Source organism: Kogia breviceps, chromosome X (assembly GCF_026419965.1).
Source record: "Kogia breviceps isolate mKogBre1 chromosome X, mKogBre1 haplotype 1, whole genome shotgun sequence".
NCBI classification, from domain to species: domain Eukaryota; kingdom Metazoa; phylum Chordata; class Mammalia; order Artiodactyla; family Physeteridae; genus Kogia; species Kogia breviceps.
This window is the reverse complement of record NC_081330.1, coordinates 14,706,206-14,731,922: the sequence shown is the minus strand read 5'-3', so window position 1 is coordinate 14,731,922 and position 25,717 is coordinate 14,706,206. Positions and strand designations below refer to the sequence as shown.

The following is a 25,717-nucleotide window of genomic DNA, read 5'->3' as shown; positions in this document are numbered from 1 at the left end:
ACAAGGTGGCTGTGAGGGTTTAAAATGATACCTGTAAAGTGCCTGGCACATAGAATGCGTAAACACAACTACAGTTATTACAACACAGTAGTTGGGGAAATTATGAGACGAGCCCATCTGGAAACACTGGAACTGGACTGGTGGGGAGGGAGACCGAGGGCAAGGCGGCCTTTCTGGGACCTGTTTCAACTGACCAGGCCTGCGGGGTGTGCGGGGATCAGACTAAACCCTGATAGGACAGGCGGGCAAGTCTGCCTCCGGGCCGTGCGTCTTGGCGCCAGCTGCTGCTGCGGTTCTACGCCCACCTCCCGACCCTCTAGCTCTCGCCAGTGAGTTAGCGACTCCTGAGAACTGAGGGCCCTCTGAGATCCTAGCGCAGCCCCCCAGCCTGCTCACCAGACAGGAACGGCTCAGAGGGGCCGTGGCGGACGCAGAGTTGCTTGGAGGGCTTGCAGCCCCCTCAGCAGGAATTCGGGTCCTCGGACCTCCTGTCCAGCATCCTTTCTAGTGTTCTCACCGCGTTTTTCTGGTTGCCGGGGATCGGAGCTGTTGAAAAGCTTCACTGCACACGGGGGCAGTGGGGGGCACGGATGACACGGGTGTGGGAAATGCGCTATCTGCAGAGTCCACCGGGAGAGGCCAGGGGCCTGCCCTCAGCCTACGGCAAGCGCGGAGGCCGGGTCAGCGCCCATCACCTCAGGGCTGTCAGCAGGGTGCTCTGACCGTACTTCAGGTTGTCTGCGCACCAGGGAATGTCCTGGTTCAACAGCCCCAGTGGATGGCCCGGCACTGAATGCCAAGTGGGGAATGGCTGCCGCTGTTCTCAAAGCACCAGGTGCCAAAGATCAGGGATAAACAAGGACCTCACCTTATCAAACACAAAACCTAGTGCAGTGGAACATGTTTCCAGATTAGAAACTAAACATTTACGGGCAGATCAAAACACTGGTTTGGCCACACACCGTAACAGTGCCGTCGTGAAGGGGTGCGCATGTTAACAGAGCACGATTGATTACTGCCCGAGTGCACTGCTCAGACTTCCAAACGCAAATGTGTTTTCCTCATGCGCAGCCAGCACCGGACGCGATGTTTAAAAGGGCTGTGGGAGAGACTTCCCTGGTGGCACAGTGGTTGAGAATCCACCTGCCAATGCAGGGGACACGGGTTCGTACCCCGGTCCGGGAAGATCCCACATGCCGCGGAGCAACTAAACCATCGCGCCACAACTACTGAGCCTGCGCTCTAGAGCCCGCGAGACACAACTACTGAAGCCCGTGCGCCTGGAGCCCGTGCTCCGCAACAGGAGAAGCCACCGCAATGAGAAGCCCGCACATCGCAACGAAGAGTAGCCCCCGCTCGCCACAACTAGAGAAAGCCTGCACGCAGCAACGAAGACCCAACGCAGCCAAAAATAATAAATAAAATAAATAAATTCATTTAAAAAAGGGCTGTGGGAGAGGGAATGGGGAGTGACTGCTTAAAGGGTACTGAGTTTCTTTTTAGGATAATGAAAACATTCTGGAACTAGATAGCAGTGATGGTTGTACACTGTAAATGTACCAAATGCCACTTTTGTGAATTTTACCACAGTAAAAAGAAAGACACTTTAATCACTGGCCTCGAGTATAAGTCAGAGCCATCACAGGGAAGAGTTAACAAGCATTGAAACAGGTGCAGGAAGAAGACCAGAGTTCAAAATTCACATGTTAATGTCCCATGGTGGAGCGCCGCCAAATCACCAAGTGACTGCAGAGGGGCATCCGAGGGTTTGATTACTTAACTTATCCAACATACTGGTTGCCTGTGTTCACGGCTTGGCTAACAACTGGTGTCACCTTTACACCACCACCAGTACATTTTTTATTATTAAAATAAGAAAACTTGCTTTACCTGCAAAGTTTATTGCATAGAGCACACACAGTTATATGAAGGTGTAACAGTGTTTCAACATGTGAAATCTGTACGGAAAAATACCAGAATCACATGTTAAGATGACTATCTCTGCCTTTTTTTAATAAAAGAGCTAATATATAGAAAGTTTTTAAATCTAAGGCACCAACCTCTGTTCTGTAACAAAGATACAGTACTCTGAATAGCAAAGAACTAGGGAATCAGAGAGAATAACTACTTCCTTTTACTAATCGAAGACTGGTGGCTACAAAGGAACACAGGCCTGCTTCAAACTATTTGTGATGCACCAGAAAACTCATTAGCATCGGGACCACTAATTTGAATTCGAGTTTTAGTCAAGTTTAAACAGGATTCAATGGATTTCAGGAAACATATATCCTGTGTACACGTGTGTGCGTGTACATTGTGTATGTCTCTGTGCCCATCAAGGGGACCGAAGAATAACACTGCTCCTGTACTCACTCGCAGCCGGCCGCTAGAGAAGGGCAAGCAAATTTTGATTCCACATCTCAAGCCTGAGTGTATACTGAAGGGCAGGCCTGGAGAGCACAAGCTGAAAAAGATTATACACACTAAACATTTAGAGGAATTAAACCTACCCCATCAGACAACAGCCAAATACGGCTTTATGTACACAATAAAAATAATAACGTTTTTATAGATAAACCGCAGTATGTACTTCAAGATGAAACACTGCCAAAAGCAGGGAAGATGCTAAAGACCACACCTTCTAGGGCTCGCAGTATTTGGGGGTATCAGTGCCTGTGTACGGGGCTGGCAGACTATGGCAGAGTTAGAAATATACGGACACAGTGGCAAAATGTGATTTAATGTTTTGCAACCTTCTGTATTTGTATATTAAGAACAATCCAAACAAAGCTCTTGTGAGGAATCTCTATAAGATCAAATGTGAGATTTTAATTGGTAAATTAAAGTAATTGTTAAATGAAGTAAACCCGATTTGCAGATTTCAAATACATACTGAGAAAAAACCATTCCTCTGGTAGAGATTCTCTCAGAAACTCAAGAGTTAGCATTTTATAAAGACACCCTTCATACACACTCAAACGTGTTGGCAGGAAAACACAAGAATGAGAGACGTGATTTTTACCAGAGTGGAGAATGGATTCTCTTCCAGGCTGGATGAGGTTTACATATCTGACCAGAGGGAAAAAGAAAAGAATGAAGGTTAGTAGAGAAAATGCTGGTTCCACACACCAAGTGGGCCCTGACTCCGCTCTGAGGTGGGCCTGGGACCCTCAGTAGCGCCCCTGGAGTTGCTGACACACCGGTGCTCCTATAAACGTTCCCCAAGCCCCAAATGGGCCCAAGCTCCTCTCAATTTCAAAGAGAGCTTCTCAAGGAAAGAAAAACACAGGCCTTTTGGTTTTAGAAACACAAGTTGAGAGACTAATTCCAAAAAACTCACTAGCCCTCTGCCCTAAATGATTACTTGTGCGCTGTACAGCAGCCAGTGGGTCAGGAGTGCAGAGGAACCTGAGGGGTCTGGGGTTTGAAATGAACCCTACTTTGTATATCTGGCAGGAAATGCAGGCCATAAAAATTAGAATCAAGTCATTTACCCTCTCAAAACTAACTTAATGGAGGGCTCTTCGACATCAACCTAGTTTTCGACCAACGACTGTCTTCTCCCTCACCAAGACAACCCTGGAACAGCTGGAAACACAGGAGGGTTCAAGGTCAACTACCTTTCAAATGAAGTGAAGATGGGATGAGGCCTTACCTGATGGAGCAGAAACAGATCTGCTTGTTTTCTTGTTGTCTATAGGCGGCTGGTGACTTAGGCAGGATGTCATGGGACCTTTCAGGTGGTGTTTTCGGCTATCAGGAGGGATACTGGACTTAGGTGGTTCTGTCTCGCTTGTGATGTCAGGAATCGTGTCACAGACCCAATCCTGTGCCTCTGAATGTAAGCTCTTGGAAGGTCCCACGGTGTTGCTGGTTTCTGCCTTTCCGGTTTTGGCTGCTCGGTTGGCTGTTCTTTTGGTGGAGGATCTGGAAAGAGATATTTTGGTTATAATCCGGATTATCCCCAAACCAAGGCTTTGCCTGAAAGAAGCTTTACAATTTAATTCTAAGAAATGCCTTGGACATAAATAAACTTTCAGAATCACAGAATGGGAAGGCTGGATGGAAGGGACCCTGGAGATCACAGAACACACTGGTTTCCAAATTGTGTCCTCCCAGGTCCTAGGGTTCCACGGGACGCTGAGGGGCCCCGGGAGCAGCTGAGCACGCAGGGCTCTAGGGACGCTGTCCCTACTTCAAGCAGATCCGGGACACGGTCAGTAAGGCGGAGTGAGGACTAATGTGGGTTTGGCAGCTCCAGTGCTCTTTCCACGCCATCACTGAGTGAGTCTCTTAGCAGATTGTTTCCACAGGCCTTGCAGGTTAACGCCTTTTCAGGCCATCGCCCAAGGAGCCTTCCTTTCCAGGAATCTGGTCCTGTTCTTCTGACCTAACCTCTGACCCTCAGTTTCCCATATGCACAGTGAGGACTTTAATATCAAACTCAGAGTTGCCACGAGAATTAAAATAGTTAAAATGCCTGGTATACTGTAGTCACTCAGTCAGTGTCCCCTCCCCTGACTGTATGAGACAACACTAGCCAGCACGAATAAAAACAGTTTGGAGTCAGGTGTATCTGGGTTTGAATTTGGGCTCTGCCCTTGAACAGTGGGATGTTGAGCAAATAAGGCCCATAATCTCTGCACGCCTGAGTTCTCTTGCCTGTAAAAATAGGGGTGCCCAGCCTTACTAAGCAAGGCTGCTGTGGGGATTAGTTTGTTTCTATAAGTCAAGTGCTTGACACAGTGTTTGGTACAAACTAAGAGCTCAGTCAATAATCTCATGCATCCTTCTAAGAACGCCAATCATAACCTCTCCAAGCGTATTCTGATGAACTCACCTAGGGACTCACCTGGCACTCTTTGTCTGATTCAAAGGGTCTTTCACTCTTTTTTGTCTGAAGGTTTTCATGTCACAATTTAAAAGTGTTTTTGTCTCTTTACGGATGTAGCTAGAAGTCGCATCTAAAAACACCAGCTTGCGAGTGTTCTTCACATTTTTTAAATGTGTTTTGGGTTTTGTGGATGACTCCGTGCCATTTATAAAAGCTAGAGGGGAAAAAAAAAAGAGCAACAAGATTAAAACTGGAGTTTCAACAAGACAAGCAAGGTGCCTGCCGGCTCGGGAGGAAGCCTGCCTGAAGGCAGGAGCTGTCTCATGGCAGCACTTCCCGGAGCCATGGCCTGGGCTACTGCCCAGGGCACAAGCCCAGCCAGCCCTCAAAGCACAAAGCCCCACCTTGAAGGAACTTGCCCTCTCTCCTTTGCCAGCAGAGAATGACGGCCAGAGGGCAGGATGGCAGCACGCTTCTTGCGCCTCCTTCCTGATGAGCCTCTTCTTTTAGTCTCGCCTCCGGCCTCAACCTTTGCCAACGCCCTAAGGTGGAGCCTACAGCTCAGCTGCCCCTACTGCTCCGTTCTCGTGGCATTCTGGCCAAACTTCTTTTAAGTGTGACCAGCTTGTGGCGGCACCACGGTCTGTGGTTCCTTGAGGCCCCAGTAGCTAGCAGAGTGCCCGACTTGTGTGTTCGATACCCGCTACGCCATAAAGGGTGAACGAATCGTGTTTTCTCAAATGCCATTACTGCGGCCACTAAGTGGCTCCTACTCACCAGGGAATGAACGAGACTCAACAATACTTAGGGGCACTCATATCACTACGTGATTCTCATTTTCTCTCAGTGAGGCGGGGAGTGGCGTTCTACCTATGATCAGTCATGAATGCGCCACAAGGTCCTGAACTGCGAGATGCTAATAAGCCTCACACTGAGCTGAGAAAGAGCTGCCATTTACAGTCTCTCAGCACAACCCGAAACACAGTAACAGCTGTAGCAGCAGCTAATATTTATTGAGAGTTTGCTATGTGTCAGGCACTGTTAGCACTACATGATCTCAGTGCAATCTCATGCCCACCCTAGGGAAAGGACAACATTAGCTTCCCCTTTTTCAGATGGGAAAACTGAACAGAGAGGTTGAGTAACCTGCTCAAATCCACACAGCTCAGAAGTAGAGAAACCTTTGGATGAGCCTAGACAGTTCAGCTTCTAAATAGTGACTAACAGAACTCAGAAGGCAAGCAAACCTGATGGATGCATGTCATCAAAGGAATCACTGCCACTTTCTGGCTCGTCCTCATCGTCTGCCTCGTCCTCCTCATATGCATCATTGCTGAATGTCTCTGTAGCCTACCATGAAAAATGAAAGTCATGATTACATCTAATAGTCAGTCATCCTGACTTAGTTATTTCAAAGAAGACAGTGAAAGTTCAGGGCTTCCGTGATGGCGCAGTGGTTAAGAATCCGCCTGCCAATGAAGGGGACGTGGGTTCGAGCCCTGGCCCGGGAAGATCCCACATGCCGCGGAGCAAGTAAGCCCGTGCGCCACAACTCCCGAGCCTGCGCTCTAGAGCCCGTGAGCCACAACTACTGAAGCCCGTGCGCCTAGAGCCTGTGATGCGCAACAAGAGGAGCCACCACAATGAGAAGCCCGCGCACCGCAACGAAGAGTAGCCCCCGCTCGCCGCAACGAAGACCCAATGCAGCCAAAAATAAAAACAAATAATTTTTTTTTTTAAAAGACAGATTTCACACCTGGATTGATGGCTAATTTTTGTCATTTCAGTTAAAAGGTTAAAAAAAAGAATCTAACCTCTTTGGCCCACAGAATCTACAGAGGACAGGACAGGTGGCCCGTGTCCTGCAGCTAGGGAAAGCCACTCAAGAATGAAAGACGTCGCTGAGTGGGAGCCAAGGGGCAACAGCTTTGGGCTGGCATGGGGGCTCTGCCAAGGTGGGGCCTTGGCTAAAAAAGTTCTTGGCTGCTGCTTGAGGCAGGGCGTCTCAGGCCAATGGGCTAAATGATCCTTGAGATGGCAACTCCCAGCACTTTTCAGGAATGACATTTCTATTCTAAATTTTCATGATATGAGTGACCACAACTGGGCAACTGCAAATAGGCAAAATATCAGTTTTGTAGCTCAGAGGGTAAAGAACACAGAATCTGGGGGAAAGAGACCTTAGATGCATGCAAACCATCAAAAGACAGGACACTGGGGCCGGAGGGGGAAGGGTGGTGGTAAACAAATACTTATGAGATATACCCTGAAAGCACTAACCATAAAGGAAAGAAACTGCTAAATTTCAGTTCATTAAAATAAGCTTCTGTTCATCAAAAGACATTATGAGAGTGTCAGGCAAACTACTGCACAGGGGCTAATAACTGCAGTACAGATGTCCAAAGGGCTCACAAGCAGAGCAGATAAAATCTCCTACAGATCAATAGGGAAAAGGCAGGTGACTGAATGGAAGCAGGGGCAAAGGACCTGAAAAGGCACTTCCCCAAAGTGAATCTCCAAATGGCCAATAAGGCACCCGACTCCATTAGTCATCCAAAAATACTGATAAATTCAGTGATGTGAAAATCAAGAACTTCTATGTAGCAGCAGACAGCAAGAAGAAAAGACAAGCCACAAACTGGGAGAAGATATCTGCAACACATACAAGCAAGAAAGAAGTTTCTAGAACACTTAAAGAACTACCAATGAGTAAGGAAAAGACAAGTCAGCCAGAAAGTTTTGGGCAAAAGACCTAAACAAGCGTTCCATACAAGAAAAAACATGAAAGCTAACTAAAGGTATGAAAACATGCTCAACCTTTTTAATAATCGGGGAAATGCCAATGTGATATGTTATTTCATTACCACCAGAGATGGGCAAAAATTAAAAAGTCGGAAAGAAAGTGAAGCAACAGGAGTTCTTGTACACTGCTGGTAGGAGCACACAGACTACCTTTGAGGTATTCGAATCTGGCCTTCTTGTCCGCTTCATAATTTCCTCAATTCTCTATTTAAAGGAAAATAAAAATTCAAACATGAAAACACATTAAAAACAAAACACTGGTCCTGAAGAAGTTTATTATTTGCATGTTCCAGAAGCAGACAATATTTGTGGCACTGGAGCAGTCACTGATATTGTGCCTTCCTTCAAGCCCCGTTTCATGATCATCTAGAAACCACCCGGAGCAGTGACGGGTGTACTTGTTATCCTAACACAGAAATCCAAATGACTTCTCACTCCTGATTTTGCTGACGTGGAAGTTTATTACTTAGACTAAGCACATATTATTGCAAACCAATTAGAACTTGTGAACATGATTTTAGTCTGAACAGACCACGAGTGAAGCAGAGTTACTGAAAAGAATGCACCCCAGCAATGCAACCCCGCCAGAGGTTTTGTTACTAGAAGGAGCACACACAGGAGGGCTAAGAGCTCCCTTCTTTCCTGAAGGCGAGGAGAGCTGCAGCTCTCTGGCCTCCTCAGGGTGACTGATCTCCTGACAGAGGCGCCGTGAAGTACCCTGCCTGGCCCAGGGCCTTTCTTGCTCCCACACAAGCCACGAGCGTCGCACAAAGCGAGGCCCCACCTTGCGAACAGCCTGCACCTTGGCCTCTCAGGGAAGCCTCCACCTTCTGCTTCTTCCCAGGCAGCTGCTGCAATTTCCAGCCAGTCTAGAAAAAACTCTAACTTCCACCAACCCCTACCATGCCCTGAGTGACTCTGTTCAAAGGAGCTTTGTTCCCCGAGATTTGCTGTATACAGATATCCCTGTAATGGTCATCGGTGGTCCACGAGGGAGAGGTATGATCCGTAAGAGGAGAGCATTCTAGGGAGAAGGGGTCAGATCCTTGGATACGAAGAGTACAGAGGGAAAACAACCAAGGCTAGCATATCACTTACTTGTCATTTTCAAAAACATGTTTTGATATAATGTGCCCAACAACTGTTTTAAACAAAGAAGCAAACCCCCCAAACAGAGAGAAGGAGTACCTTTTTTCTTTCTAATCTCTCCTGCAAATTCTGTAACATAAGTCTCTCGTGCTCCCTCTTGCGTTTGTCAGCCTCCTCCTGAGCTTTTATTTTGGCATCACTTTTCTAGAAAATTTGTATAAAAATATCATTTAATCTCAATACATCTGAGTGACATCAGTGAAACAGTAAGATGTTGTCCAGAATAAAAGAATGTAACCTTTTGATTGAGAGTACCCACATATGTAACATTCATGGATCAACAGTTTTAAAAGCATTAGCAAAAATATACACAACTAGCCTAAGTATTATCACAAGGATTTACAAGCCACGTTAATCCCCTTCAGGACCTCAGGGCTGTCAGACCACAATCGTTTCAAGTATGTATGTGATTGTATAGTCTTCCACTGACACAGGCATCAGAAGCCAAGTCTTACACTTCTCAAAAGCAGCAAGAGGATTCCTAAAGGTACTTTCTCGAGGAATGCAAATGCATACAATCATTTATGTAACATATTAATTGATTTTGATAAATGATACACTAAAACTGGAATATAAATTAGGCTACAATAATAAACTGAGTATAGTCTGAGCTCAGTTTGGGGGTTTATTTACCTGGTGATTTAAATTTACATGGGTGACATTGTCATCAGTGAATCTGATGAGGCATTCATAATTTGTATCTCATCTGTTGTGGCGCAGGTGTTAAGTGTCACCACAGAATGCAGGGCTGGGAAAACTCAGACAGAACGTTTAATCTCTGTGAGCGATCTGGATTTCCCGAAACCAAGCTGTAATATTATTTATGGAGACAAACTAAAGGACCACTCATCTGTAATTTGCTGCTTTCTGCTTTTGTTTCACTTGGAAAACATTCTGGGATTCGGCCAAGGGTGGCTGAGAACAACTCACAGAGACACTGGTAATAGCGAGACTGTAATGTGAATGCAACCAGAGCGTGTAGCATCTGCTTGTTTTCTGTCTTGGAGAAATAGACTTTTGCTTTGGGTTTCTACTGAATTTTAGAATCTGGTTCTCATCCCTTGATCAAGTGGGGAGCGGACAAACCTGGTGTTCTACTTTTTGGTCTTCTTGTTCTTGACTTCCTTTCTTCTTTATCTCCTCTGGTGGTTGCCCATCTCCAAATTTTGGGAACTCCTCTTGTTGGCCTTCATTGGCTTTCTTTGCTATGTCTTTCATTTTCCTGATGATAGAATATTTAAATAACTCTTATTATGTGTATTTTTATAGTAAAGCTGCTTGTGTATCGTAATACAATTTCTATTTACACCAGATTCACCACTTTTTCTGTGTTGTTACTACACAGGATTTGCATAATTTCATCTTTTTTAAATGGGGGAAACTAGCCCTTGGGAGTAGAAAAAGATTTCTATCAAGTAGTGGGCTACTTTGCGTCTTAAAACACAAATGCACACGCGCGTGCACACACACACATATATAAAATCACTCCTTCTTAACTGTTTTAGACGTATGCTCACACCCAGTCTCACATGGGGGTGTGAGAGACAGAAATTAGAGGAGAGTCTGGTGGTGCTCAGAGGAGAAAAGCCCCGTCTACAATGACTGGTACTCAGGGCTTTTAAAATGTTAAACTAGCTTTGTTTACATGAAGCAATGAATAATATTCTTCAAGTTATAGGGGTTTTTTTCTATTCACAACGTCTCCCCCTCCTTTCTCCCAAACCCATATAAGGTACATGGAAAGCATGTGACTGTGATTCAGAAACACTTAATCCTTAAAAACAAAGTCAGGACTAGTTATTCTTTGCAGGCAGTGGACAGAGGTTTCCATTAGAAGGCCCCAAATCAAATGGGCCTTGAGATCCAAGATCAAGAAACCTTTAGATTGAGGTAGAATGCACACAACTGTACATGACAATGGCAGCCCACACGTCATTGGAAACCCAGTAAAACACAAGAAGTGTCCTTTCCAGGTTTACAATTTTTTTCTTTTTTTGGTAACTTTTTATTTTCAAACTTACAAAAACGTTTCAAGCAAAGTTGCTTTACCAGTTACTAACTCTACGTGTGTATATATATTATTTTTTATGAACCATCTAAGGATTGAATTCTGAACTAAAAAAAAAAAAAAACCGTATAAAGAATGTCACTGGGACAAATGGCAAATTGAACTGCTGACTCTGAATAAGAAAATAAAATAATAAATTTCCTTATATTAGTTATTATACTCTGGTTATGTCAGAAAATGCTTTTGTTCTTAGGAAGTATACACGGAAGTATTTAGTAGGAAAGGGTCATGATGTGTACAACTTATTCTTAAACAGGTTTACAAATTCTCAAGTTATAAAGGACTTTTGAAATAAAGAAAGGGGCTGATGCCAGTGAATGGCAACAGAGAGTCTTGTGTGATCACTCAGGTGCTCCCACTGAGATCCAGGCCCCCGACGTGCGTTCAGGTCTCTATGCATCTTTACAGCACAGCTGACGGCACATGACACAAAGAGACTAAAAAGGACCATACACTCATCTACACACCAGCGTCCTGTCTGCTTGAAATGCTCCCCACATTTGTTTAGAAGGCGACGAGTCATTTCTGATTCACACTGAAGAAAAAGTCAGTTACTATTTGAGAATTTATAATACATCTAACTTGAGGATAAAGTGTGACTTCCAGAATTCAGGCCCCAGCCAAGATTTACAGTATAGAAAGGATGATTTTGTGCCAACCTTTGTTCCATCTCTTTTTGTAGTCTTTCTTCCTCTTTTTCTTTTTGTTCACGAGCAAGGCGTCGTTTCTCTGCCAAAATTTTTGTTGCCTCCTCAGCATTCATAGGCCCTGGTGTGCTTTTATTACCAGACTCTAATTTAAATTGACATGTAAAACAGTTAAGTTTAGGGAACTTACTGCCTCTAAGTCCAACAAAGAGGTGCAAGACAACCTGTGATGTTAAAATAAACCAAACAGTATGTCCGTGGTCTAAAATGTATAAATAAACTATAAGTGATTTATGTAACCAGCTCTTGTTCAAAAGCCCAGCTCCCACTCCCCTCACCCCCACCCCCCAACAACAGAAGCAGCATATTGTTGATTTTTAACAACTACCTGTTCCAAAATGAAATAATGTACTCCTGCTTTGGTTTAGCTGTTTTGAGATACCTGACTGAATTGCCTCTATGGGAAAAAACTTAAGATATACTGAATATAGAGGAAGACAAGCTTATGCTAGGTCCAAATGAAGTGTACAGATATTTTATTTTTTAAGTTATTTTGTCATGCCATGCAGCTGGCAGGATCTTAGTTCCCTGACCAGGGATCGAACCTGGGCCCTGGCAGTAAAAACGTCAAGTCCTTAACCACTGGACCGCCAGGGAATTCCCTGAAGTGTACAAATCTTAATTACTCGATTAAAAAAAATAATATATCCAGCATACATTGTGCATCATCTTTACTAAATAAATACTGTTTAGCTAACTGTTGATAATAGTATGCTAATATATTTGGTTGATCATAAAGTGGCTAACTGTAGATAACCAAAGGAACCAAGACTATCAGTAAAATAAGGTGACCACATGGAGGCATAACATTTTAGTTCATGTGACGAACTTGTTTTAAGTATGATGAATTTGTTTTAAATAAACTACATACAAAAATGAGGATTTCAAAAAATCAGGAATAAATAATTTGTAATAAAAAGATCATTTCTGTTACAAAGAATTCACAGTGGAATTCCTTCAAAAAGCAAAATTCACAAGTGTATTTAAAATTAAGTAATGTCAATGGATATTAAGAATGCATGTAGGGCTTCCCTGGTGGCGCAGTGGTTGAGAACCCGCCTGCTGATGCAGGGGACACGGGTTCGTGCCCCAGTCTGGGAGGATCCCACGTGCCGCGGAGCGGCTGGGCCCGTGAGCCACGGCCGCTGAGCCTGCGCGTCCGGAGCCTGTGCTCCGCAACAGGAGAGGCCATGACAGTGAGAGGCCCACGTACTACAAAAAAAAAAGAAGAATGCATGTAATAATACCAAAAAAGAAAATTACAGGCCCAATATCTTTGATGAATACAGATGCAAAAATTCTCAAAAACAATGTTAGCAAACCAAACCCAACGACACAAAAAAGATCATACACCATGATCAAGTTGGATTCATCACAGGGTCACAAGGATGATTCAACAAATGCAAAGCAATCCATGTGATACACCACATCAACAAAAGAAATGACAAAAACCACATGATCATCTCAATAGATGCAGAAAAGGCTTCTGACAAAATTTAGCATCTCTTCATGATAAACTCTTACCAAAGTTGGTATAGAGGGAACATATCTCAACATAATAAAAGCTTTGACAAACCTACAGCCAATCTAATACTTAAAAGTGAAAAGTTAAAAGCCTTCCTGCTAAAATCTGGAACAAGAAAAGGATGCCCACTCTCACCACTTCTATTCAACAACAGTATTGGAAGTCCTAGCCATAGCAATCAGAGAAGAAAAAGAAATAAAAGGTATCCAAATTGGAAGCAGAGGAAAATTGTCATTATATGTAGCTGACATGATATTATATATAGAAAACCCACACAAGACTCCACACAGAAACTACTAGAACTGATAAACAAATTCAGCAAAGTAGCAGGATACAAGATTAACGTACAGAAATCCGTTGCATTTCCTTACACTAATGATGAAGTATCAGAAAGGGAAAAAAAATCCCTTTTAAAATTGCATCAAAAACAATAAAACACTTAGGAGTAAATCTGACTAAGGAGATAAAAGAGTTATATGCTGAGAACTATAAAACACTGATAAAGGAAACTGAAGATGATTTAAAGAAATTGAAAGATATCCCATGCTCTTGGATTGGAAGAATTAATATTGTTAAAATGGCCACACTACCCAAAGCAATCTACAGATTTAATGTGATCCCTATCAAATTACCCATGACATTTTTCCCAGAACCAGAACAAATAATCCTAAAATCTTTATGAAACCATACATAAAAGACTCAGAATATCCAAAGCAATCCTGAGGAAAAAGAACAAAGCTGGAGGCATAACCCTCCCAGACGTCAGACAATACTACAAAGCTACAGTAATCAAAGCAGTGTGGTACGGACACAAAAACAGACATATGGATCAATGGAACAGAATAGAGAGCCCAGAAATAAACCCACGTATCTATGCTCAATTAATCTTTGACAAAGGAGGCAAGAATATACAATGGAGAAGACACGGTCTCTTCTGTAAGTGGTGTTGGGAAAGCTGGACAGCCACATGTAAGTCAATGAAGTCAGAACACTCCCTCACATCATACACAAAATTAAACTCAAAATAGCTTAAAGACTATTAAAATATAAAACAGGACACCATAAAACTCCTAGAAGAGAATATAGGCAAAACATTCTCTGTCATAAATCATAGCAATGTTTTCTTAGGTCAGTCTCCCAAGGCAATAGGAATAAAAGCAAAAATAAACAAATGGGACCTAATCAAACTTATAAGCTTTTGCACAACAAAGGAAACCATAAGCAAAACAAAAAGACAACCTATGGACTGGGAGAAAATATTTGCAAATAATGTGACCTACAAGGTCTTAATTTCCAAAATATATAAACAGCTTATACAACTCAGTAACAAAAAACCAAAAGCCCAATAAAAAAATGGACAGAACTAAATAGACATTTCTCTAAAGAAGCCATATAGATGACCAAAAGGCACACGAAAAGATGCTCAAGACCACAAATTATCAGAGAAACGCAAATCAAAACTACAATGAGGTATATCACCTCACACCGGTCAGAATGGCCATCATGAAAAAGTCTACAAACAATCAGTTCTGGAGAGGGTGTGGAGAAAAAGGAACCCTCCTACACTGCTGGTGGGAATGTAAATTGGTAGAGCCTCTATGGAGAACAGTATGGAGGTTCCTTAAAAAACTAAAAATAGAGCTACCATATGATCCTGCAATCCCACTCCTGGGCATATATCTAGAGAAAACCATTAATTCGAAAAGATACATGCACCCCATTGTTCACAGCAGCATTATTTACATTAGCCAAGACATGGAAGCAAACCAAATGTCCATCGACAGAGGAGTGGATAAAGAAGATGTGGTACATATATACAATGGAATATTACTCAGCCATAAAAAAGAACAAAATAATGCCATTTGCAGCAACGTATTAGGACCAAGACATTACCATACTAAGTGAAGTAAGCTAGACAGAGAAAGACAAATAAAATATGATATTGCTTATATGTGGAATCTAAAAAAATGATACAAATGAACTTATTTACAGTACAGAAATAGACTCACAGACATAGAAAACAATCTTATGGTTACCAAAGGGGAGGGGTGGGGAGGGATAAATTAGGAGTTTGGGGGCTTCCCTGGTGGCGCAGTCATTAAGAATCTGCCTGCCAATGCAGAGGACACGGGTTCGAGCCCTGGTCTGGGAAGATCCCACATGCCACGGAGCAACTAGGCCCGTGAGCCACAATTACCGAGCCTGCACGTCTGGAGTCTGTGCTCCGCAATGAGGCCATGATAGTGAGAGGCCCACGCACCGCGATGAAGAGTGGCCCCTGCTTGCCACAACTAGAGAAGGCCCTCGCACAGAAACGAAGACCCAACACAGCCATAAAAATAAATAATTAAATAAAATTTTTTTAAAAATTAGGAGTTTGGGATTGAAATATATACATTACTATATATAAAACAGAAAACCAACAAGGACCTACTGTATAGCACAGGGAACTATACTCAATATCTTGTAATAACCTATAATGGAAGAGAATGTAAAAAAAGAATGTGTATGTTTATATATATATGTATAACTGAATCACTTTGCTGTACATCTGAAACTAACACAACATTGTAAGTCAACTATATTTCAATTAAAATTTAAAAAAAAACGGAAACAGACTCATAGAAAACAAACTTATGGTTACCAAAGGGGAAAGGAGCAGGGGGAGGGATAAATTAGGAGTTTGGGATTAGCAGATATGAACTACTATATATAAAATAGATAAACAATAAGGTCCTACTGTATAGCACTAGAAACTACATTCAATATCTTGTAATAACCTATAATGAAAAAGAATATGAAAAAGAATACATATATAGCTGATTCACTTTGCTGTATACCAGAAACTAACACAACATTGTAAATCAACTGTACTTCAGTTAAAAAAAAGAATGGCAAATTACCAATATGATACTTTTTGGAACCCACATACTGACCTGACACATGTATGGTTTATGTACGGAAACTGCCATACAGCTCCTGAAGGAAACCTGCTCAGCCACAAGTGGCTGGAGTGCTCTCTCCAAGGATGGAAAATACCTTAGGGCCACCCACTATCGGAGCTGGAAGGAATTGCAGGGACCACCTAGACCATGGCGCTCATCCAACCCACCCATAATTCCAACATCAGTTTCAAAAATGGGGGTAAGAAGTTCCAGCAAGAAAAAAAAAGCAGTGTGCCAGTGTGACTGGTGAAATTCTCTTTATTTAAAAGAAAGTCCACTTCCTAAAGTTTTCTGAACTGGAGAATAAAATGACGTTGACAGTTCCCAAACTACCATAAGATTTTCTGTGTTGCTGAAATGGACTTCTCAGTGAAGGAACTCACCTTCACAGATCATATCCTTTTGGCTTGCAGCCTCAGAGCTGTTAATGGTGTTAGAGATGGCTTCACTTTTCATTCCAATAGTACCTAATGCATTTTGTGCAAATACGGTACGCTGCATAGGAATTACTCTACAGGAAAAAGAAAACTGTGTCGACTGTTTTGACGTGACGGGTGAAGGTGACGGGGGCCGATTCTTTTGGATTTGCCTGCTGGGAAAAAGTAATAGTTAATGGGGGAAGCCTAGTATGGTTTTGTAATACATATGTGATGATTTTTAGTGTACCATTTCATAAACTATAATGTCCTGACTTTATGATATAATGATATTTTATAACAGACAAAGGTAAATCCATTTTTAAAGGCTTTTCCCTTTATATTTACATTACCATGCATACTATATTATTTATGAAACACTGATGTGAAATTTATCCTGGTAAAATATGTATCAGGAACAGTGGCAAATAAGCTACTTACCTAGCACTGATGGGAGATGGAGGACGCCACCTGCTTGTAGGAGAAGATGACCATTTATAACACGGTATCTGTGATGGTGGTAGGCGCTTCTTCGTAATCGGGTTTGAGGCCTGTTTGTCCGTTTCTGATTTCTGAACAGATCAATACAATCAGATAAGAAATTACTACCATTACCTTTTGCAGTTGGCTTTTCAAGAGAAAAATATTTTGAATAACATAATTATAGCTCCTTAAACTCTCAATTTTCCTTTCATGCATGAGAACTAGATACAGAGATACATTCTTCCAGACTAACAATTTATATTACACAATTCAAGCATGCCATAGAAATAATTTAAAAGAATTCTTTTACTTCAAAACCTACTTTTATTTTTAAATCCTAATTGAGGTTTGCAATAGTTCTCAAAAACATTCCTTCAGAGTTTAGAAACACAGTTCATATAAACTGCTTTATTTTGTCTCTTCTACTAAAAATTAACTAATATTCCAGCTTTGGGGGGTAAACTCTGCAACAATGAATATCATATAATTTTAGATTATTAAAGTGAATTTATTTTATCACAGAACACTATAAATAAGTTGCTTATGTTGTGAAATCTGACCTATCATAATCTATACAACAAAACATACAGATTTTAATAGAAAATTTCTCAATGAAAGGCACTTGTCAAACCTGTGGAGAGTCTTTCATTTTCAGCTTGGAAGTCATTCCCATGGTCACCTCAGGGGAGGCCTCAGGGGGCGCCTCCATACTTGCCTCAGAGGGCACTTCTGTGCTCTCCTCTGGGGATGCTTCCACGCGCGCCTCGGGAGATGCTTCCACGCGCGCCTCGGGAGATGCTTCCACGCGCGCCTCGGGAGATGCTCCCACGCGCGCCTCGGGAGATGCTCCCACGCGCGCCTCGGGAGATGCTCCCACGCGCGCCTCGGGAGATGCTTCCACGCGCGCCTCGGGAGATGCTTCCACGCGCGCCTCGGGAGATGCTTCCACGCGCGCCTCGGGAGATGCTTCCACGCGCGCCTCTGGGGACGAGTCCACGTTCATCTCTGGGGATGAGTCCATGCTCACCTCTGGGGACGGATCCACACTTGCCTCAAGGGACAGATCTTCACTTGTCTCAGGTGATGTTTCCACACTCTCGGGGGGTGTTCCTGCACCCGCCTCGGGGGGTGCTTCCATGCTCGCCTCGGGGGGTGCTTCCAAGCTCGCCTCAGGGGGTGCTTCCATGCTCGCCTCGCGGGATGCTTCCAAGCTTGCCTCGGGGGGTGCTTCCACGCTCGCCTCGGGGGGTACATCCAAGCTCGCCTCGGGGGGTGCTTCCACGCGCGCCTCAGGAGATGCTTCCACGCGCGCCTCAGATGACGCTCCCGTGCTCACCTCTGGGGACGAGTCCACGTTCATCTCTGGGGATGAGTCCATGCTCACCTCTGGTGACGGATCCACACTTGCCTCAAGGGACAGATCCTCACTTGCCTCAGGTGATGTTTCCACGCTCTCGGGGGGTGTTCCTGCACACGCCTCGGGGGGTGCTTCCATGCTCACCTCCGGGGGTGCTTCCACGCTCACCTCGGGGGGTGCTTCCACGCTCGCCTCGGGGGGTGCTTCCACGCTCGCCTCGGGGGGTGCTTCCACGCTCGCCTCGGGGGGTGCTTCCACGCTCGCCTCAGGGAGTACATCCAAGCTTGCCTCAGGGGGTGCTTCCAAGCTTGCCTCAGGGGGTGCTTCCAGGCTCGCCTCGGGGGGTACATCCACGCTCGCCTCGGGGGGTGCTTCCAAGCTCGCCTCGGGGGGTGCTTCCACGCTCGCCTCGCGGGGTGCTTCCACGCTCGCCTCGGGGGGTGCTTCCAAGCTCGCCTCGGGGGGTGCTTCCAAGCTCGCCTCGGGGGGTGCTTCCAAGCTCGCCTCGGGGGGTGCTTCCACACTCGCCTCACGGGGTGCTTCCACGCTCGCCTCACGGGGTGCTTCCATGCTTGCCTCGGGGGGTGCTTCCACGCTCACCCTTGGGGGCACTTCCACACTCGCCTTGGGGGCCGCTTCCACGCTTGTCTTGGAGGGTGTGTCTACTTTCTCCTGGGGAGGTATTACCAGCGCTGACTTGTGAGGCACCATGGTACTCTTCAATTCACCACTGCTATGCTTAAGCAGGGGCATGTTTACACATTGGAATATATTGTGGATGCCTGTAAGTAAATGAGGACAGAGAGTGAAATTCCACACAGCTAGAAATTTGATGAGACAAAAATGTACCATGTAACGATATAAAAAGAGACTCCATTTATTAGGAAATGACAGGGATTACACACAACACAGAAATGTTTACTGAAATGGATCACAGACACAGAACAGAAGCATGGCAAAGTTGGTACTTCAGAAGCAGCACCACCACCAAGAGAGGCATTGTGGAAACAAGAGTCCACTCCAGATGAAAATAAGATGCTTCTCCAAAGCTGATGTTTGCCGTAAGCCATTTCTATTTTCATCACACTATAGTTCAGAATGATTTTCATAGAAAATTACAAGACCTTCAACGCTTTTTAAAAGTAATCTAGGGGCTTCCCTGGTGGCGCAGTGGTCGAGAGTCCACCTGCCGATGCAGGGGACGTGGGTTCGTGCCCCAGTCTGGGAGGATCCCACATGCCGCGGAGCGGCTGGGCCCATGAGCCATGGCCGCTGAGCCTGCGCGTCCGGAGCCTGTGCTCCACAACGGGAGAGGCCACAACAGTGGGAGGCCCGCGTACCGCAAAAAAAAAAAAAAAAAAAAAAAGTAATCTAAACTGTCACCAAGGCCAGGGATGTTACCATTACAGGTGATTACATAAGGCATTCTATATGTGATTGTTTTAAAATAGAGTATAAAAAAGAACATTTTCTCACCCATACTAAAAATTGTAATAAGACATTAATCAGAATGGGCTGGAACTCCAAGGTCTCTTCCAGCTTTAACAATCTAAATATTTTTAGCCTAACAAATGGACAAAAATTATAATATCCGGTACCAGCTAAGATAGAGGAAAGTGGTAATACCAATGTTGGGAACCAGGCAACCTCATGCACTGCTGGTGTAACTATGCATTGGTATATGCTCCCTGGGAAGCATTTTGGCAATAGTGTATCAAAAGCCATTCTAAAGAGTACACACTTGGGACATCCCTGATGGTCCAGTGGCTAAGAATCTGCGTTCCAATGCAGGAGACAAGGGTTCGAGCCCTGGTTGGGGAACTAAGATCCCACATGCCGCTGGGCACCTAAGCCTGCACGCTCTAGAACCCACGTGCCACAACTAGAGAGCCTGCATGCCGCAACTACTGAGCCCATGCGTGAACACCAGAGAAGCCTGTGCGCCACCAAAAAGATCCTGCATGCCGCAACTAAGCCCTGACGCAGCCAAATCAATCAATCAATAAATATTTTTTTAAAATAAAAAGTCCACTCTTTGTTCTTACAATTTCACATTTAGGTTATTCTGAAGAAAAAGTCAGATAAATAAATGAAAATGTATGTATGAGATTACTTACTACAACATTGTTTAATAATATAATTTAATAATTATATTTAAATATAAACTAAATATTTAACACAAAACTTGACTATACTAAGACAGTCATTAAGAGTAATAATATACAATTTTTGGACATAGAAAATGGTATATGTTGAGTTTAAACAACAGCAGGTTATGATCCCATTCTATTAAAAAATATGTAAATGTAAAGAAAATATTCAGTTATCAGTGGGTATTGGAATAATAGAAAATAATATTTAAAATTTTTCTATGCTAAATGTTTATTGCTTTATAATAAAGTGAATTTTTTTTTTTTGGCCATACCACGTGGCTTCTGGGATCTTAGTTCCCCGACCAGGAACAGAACCCGGGCCCTCGGCAGTGAGAGCATGGAGTCCTAACCACTGGACCACCAGGGAATTCCCTAAAGTAAACATTTTAAGGACGGTATTCGGTGGTGGCTTTCTAAAAACTTGGTAAATATAAGACTCGGTTATTTTTTAGTCCCTCACTTTTGGTAGAGAAAGCATTTTACTTACATACTTGTATGTGCCTAAACAGTCACTTATTTAACACTGACTGTGCTACAGAAAATACAGTAAGTATAATAACTAGATTTCTAATAGCTACAGAAATTTAAGACAAAATATTGAGGTTTTTGATAGGAGTAATATATTAAAATAAAATGAAAGTAATTAGAATACCTTACAATAGACTGAGGGGAGACTGGTAGAAAATAATCTGACACACATCTAGGCATAAAACAAAGTTGGGAATTTGAACCAAGAGAAGTAAAGCTGCACTACCACAAAGTCTATGACAGCACTTTGGTTTACTAATCATATGGATATTGACATAAAAATAAGCAAAGGGGGTGGGATATATTCTGGAAAGGAAAAAGTGGAGAAAAAAAGACAAAAAGGATGGGAACAATGCACTAGAGCTCTACATTACTAAGGACTTACTACCTAAAGCCATGTCTAAAATGATATGTAACCTATAAATGAGAAAATCCACATAACCCTGAAGATCTGTTTTATCTTACTAACAATCTTTATGTTAATTAAAAGCTAAAGAGCCACTCAATGTTATTCTTCCACATTTTAAGAAAAAAAGAAGGGTGGAGTAGGACACTTTCTCCCTTGATATTATTTGTTTTTCTATATTTTTAAAATCCAGTACTTTTTACAGTACTGTGATACACTTAAACACAGGTTAAGAAACCCACTGTTTTACAATTTAACAACCAAAGGTCCCTATCTCATCCTATAAATTACACTGATAACTATTCTACCCTGCTAGAAATCATAAATATGCAACATAAAATGTTGGGTAGAATCACTCATTTTCAAAAAGTATTGATTCAAATTATTTTTATGCCTTACTGTAAAAAATTAAGTGATACAACCTACTTTTAAGCACAAATACTAACACTTTCAAGCACTCTACTCTATGCCTGTTACCTGGAGTACTGCTTCCAGAAATTAATAATGAAGCAGTACTTTTTGTTCCTGGCTACCGACACTTTTGTTAGGACGAACAGGCGACTGATTATTCTCCCAAAGACTAGTGTATAGCTGACAAACTAAATGATGAGAACAAACGGAAAGGATTTGATTTGAGGTCTCACAAATAAATGCAAAGCAAGAAGGAGCAATGTGAACTGCTGCAAATGATAACTTTCCCAGCCTAAAAGCAGAGGCAATGAGAGCCACACATATGTAACAGGACTGAAAACTGCCACCTGACGGGACTACACCGCTAGGGAAAAGGCCCCAGGCACACCACAGTAACCCCAAAGCAGGGATCCAGGTAATGTATCCAGCAGAGCCATACCCAATGTATGGAGTCTCTACAGAGGAACTCACACGTGGAGAAAATAGTTGCACATGACAAAACAACTCTGACATGGATTCCTCCAGATGTATGTCACTGACAGTCATATTGATCAAGTCAATTGCCAATAGCTCCAAGAGACTGAGTGAATTATTCTGTTAAAAGTAAATCTTGTAAATAGCCTGCTCCAATAAATTTTTATGTTCAAAAAGATCCCTGTGGAGACTTCCCTGGTGGTGCAGTGGTTAAGAATCCACCTGCCAATGCAGGGGACACGGGTTCGAGCCCTGCTCCGGGAAGATCCCACATGCCACGGAGCAACTAGGCCCATGAGCCACAACTACTGAAGCCCGCACACCTAGAGCCCGAGCTCGGCAACAAGAGAAGCCACTGCAACGAGAAGCCCACCCAGCGCGACAAAGAGTAGCCCCTGCTCGCCACAACTAGAGAAAGCCCGTGCACAGCAACAAAGACCCAACACAGCCAAAAATAAAAATAAATTTATAAAAAGAAAGATCCTTGTGACAATGACATTTGTTATAACAGGATGTGACCTGAATCAATTAAATGGAGAGTCTTCTGTAAGTGAACAGTTTGTTACGGAAAAAAAAGGAAAATCATGTTTAACAGGGAAAACTTAGGGGGGGTGTTAGAAACAACTTTACATAAAGAAGTACTTCAGTAATAATTTTGAAATCTTGCGTGTAATCATCAGCAGTGAAAACACGCCCAAAGGATAGATGTGGATTATGCTGTGAAGCAACAAAGCTTTTTTTTTTAAACATCTTTATTGGAGTATAATTGCTTTACAATGGTGTTAGTTTCTGCTTTATAACAAAGTGAATCAGTTATACATATACATATGTTCCCATATCTCTTCCCTCTTGTGTCTCCCTCCTTCCCACCCTCCCTATCCCACCCCTCTAGGTGGTCACAAAGCACCGAGCTGATCTCCCTGTGCTATGCGGCTGCTTCCCACTAGCTATCTATTTTACGTTTGGTACTGTATATATGTCCACGCCACTCTCTCACTTCGTCCCAGCTTACCCTTCCCCCTCCGCATATCCTCAAGTCCATTCTCAGGAATAAAGACACAGGCCTACCAAAGCAAAGCTTTGAAGTTCAAAATGTTGCCGGTAATTTAGAACTTCAATGTGTGAATTGATGAAACGTTTGAAGGGGATCAAGTGCTTCAGGACAACTCTGTCTATGCCAGCATTCTGTGGTCTAGCTCCTCAGCTTCACTGCAGAATTATGTACTTCATTTAAAGAGACTCTTTTGGCTTCAGTCAAATAAGTATGGCACCAAAGTACATTTTTTAGTTTAAGAAGGGATATTTTGGCTTCCAATGTTTTGGAATGGCTTTTCAAGCAGCTGAATGTTGACATAAATATAACACTTTTAAACCACCGTTTAAGATCAGTACATAGAAATAACTAACCAGGTGTTTTTTCTTCCACTTGTTCAGTAGATGAATGCAGTTTGCTACATCTTCTATTCAGTGATGAGCTTCTCCTCTTTTCTGCTGTTTCTGGAGATCAAGGGCAAAGAATATTACCTTTTACAAGCTGTTTATATATATTATTTCAGGGGTGAGCCACCCGTTTCCAAACATTTTTTATCTTATTTAAATTTCAAGTATTATGCAGAAATTTTACATGCCCAAACTTAAAACTAATTTACTCTTTAAGTAAGTTATCTGAAGTGAAATAAAATTATTTAGGAAACAGTAAAAATTAAGTGGGAAAATCTGATACTGACAACATCATAGTTCCCAAATTAGGAATACACAACATTTAATTTTGGACACAGTCCATAACATCTATTACTAAAGTAATTTATAGTTTAGTTTTAACTTGTTTTTTTTTTTTTTTTTTTTTTTTTTTTTGGGCTGTGCTGTGCGGCTTGCGGGATCTTAGTTCCCTGACCAGGGATTGAACCCAGGCCAAGGCAATGAAAGCACCAAGCCCTAACCACTGGACTGCCAGGAAAGTCCCTTAACTAGCATTTTTTTTTTTTTTTTTGGTGGTAACGCGGGCCTCTCACTGCTGTGGCCTCTCCCGTTGCGGAGCACAGGCTCCGGACGCACAGGCCCAGTGGCCATGGCTCACGGGCCCAGCCACTCCGCGGCATGTGGGATCTTCCCGGACCGGGGCACGAACCCGTGTCCCCTGCATCCGCAGGCGGATTCTCAACCACTGTGCCACTAGGGAAGAACTAGCATTTTTTAAATAAAAATGATCATTAACATTTGGTATAGATGTCACAATTTTAGCAACCCAAACCAGTCATATGGGAAAAGACACTTTTGTGTCTTTTCCATTTCCCTTGAAATATTATGGCTCAGGATACTGATTAAAGTCTTTAAAGAAGAACTTCTCTTTTGGGAACCTCTAAATAAAAGTACATATTGACAATATAGGGTCTTGTGAAAATTCTTGAATCGATAATGTAATTGCACAGCATGAACCAGAGAAGTGTAATCAATTCAACCATGTGATGAAATCACCTATCCCTCATTATCACACTGCAAGAAATGACAAAATAGTGTGAACAGTTATTATAAGTCAGCAATGAGCAGAAGAAAAACAGACTATTTGAATCAGTCAAGATTTAAAGCAAAAATATCACAGGTTAGATTATGAACTTCATTTGAGTTTGAAATGTTCATCTCTCTGGATTGAACAGGTTTTATTTCAATTTGAAGGGATTTTACAAAGGTAAGCCACTGACAATATTGCTTTTATTTTCAATAAAATTATTGGAATCATTAATTTAACGGCATTCATTTCAGAGTGTGCAATATACTGTAACTTTAAGCAATCTCCTTCATAAAGTATCTTCCACACATACCTTCTTATATTAAAAAGTTACTTGGAATTGTTCCTTCAGTGCAATTTAACTGATTATTAACTTGAAAGTCATCACCTGTCCCTTCTCTTTACATGTCTCACTGATACAGCAGGCACACATATTAATGAAAATACACGTGTCTGCTCATTATATTAAAAATGTTAATAAATGTTTGTGCAAGAAATCTTTGCTAATTCCTCCAAGCAATTAGATAGTAAAACATGGCCAATGCTTATGAAACAATTAAAATAAATTAAAATGAAAGTATATAAACATAACGTTGCAAAGAATGTTACCTAATTTTTCTAAAGGATTGAGTTTGTGAATAATAAATTAATTACATGACAAGCAAGGTGCTAGAGAAAATCTTCCCACAATCTATGAATGAACCTGGGCTACACATAAAAGTGCTCTGGGAAAGCATATTGAGGGTAAGAGTGGAAAGTGGATCAACTTTCGTTGGACCATTACAAGAGAAAATTAGATGCACCAAGACTGACTAACAATGAAAGACCTCTCAAGTTCATCGTTGGAAACTGTAAGAGTTCTAAAAGTACAAATAACGTATGGAAGAACAAAACAAAAATCCTTTTCAACATATTAAAACTATAATATTTAGACAAAAATGGAAATCTTTCCT

At 42.5% G+C, this 25,717-nt stretch overlaps 1 protein-coding gene across 10 annotated transcripts in view; it reads right to left on the bottom strand.

Moving 5' to 3' along the window:
* Positions 1-2,720: 2,720 nt before the first annotated feature.
* The window catches only part of MAP7D3 (MAP7 domain containing 3), a 36,004-nt gene continuing 13,007 nt past the window's right edge, over positions 2,721-25,717 (bottom strand). The window contains exons 7-19 of one of the 10 annotated variants that reach the window (XM_067022978.1): positions 23,666-23,755; positions 18,599-19,068; positions 17,645-18,550; positions 16,888-17,018; positions 16,414-16,622; positions 11,513-11,645; positions 9,872-10,007; positions 8,825-8,929; positions 7,787-7,840; positions 6,082-6,184; positions 4,853-5,048; positions 3,656-3,927; positions 2,721-3,069 (exon numbers count right to left, since the gene is read on the bottom strand). In XM_067022978.1, coding sequence (XP_066879079.1) covers positions 3,062-3,069; positions 3,656-3,927; positions 4,853-5,048; positions 6,082-6,184; positions 7,787-7,840; positions 8,825-8,929; positions 9,872-10,007; positions 11,513-11,645; positions 16,414-16,622; positions 16,888-17,018; positions 17,645-18,550; positions 18,599-19,068; positions 23,666-23,755 — 2,813 coding nt within the window. In that variant the 3' untranslated portion in view covers positions 2,721-3,061. Of the gene's footprint in view, positions 3,070-3,655; positions 3,928-4,852; positions 5,049-6,081; positions 6,185-7,786; positions 7,841-8,824; positions 8,930-9,871; positions 10,008-11,512; positions 11,646-16,413; positions 16,623-16,887; positions 17,019-17,560; positions 19,069-23,665; positions 23,756-25,717 lie in introns of all 10 variants that reach the window. The other 9 variants (XM_067022975.1, XM_067022976.1, XM_067022979.1 and 6 more) reach the window with 9 other exon arrangements.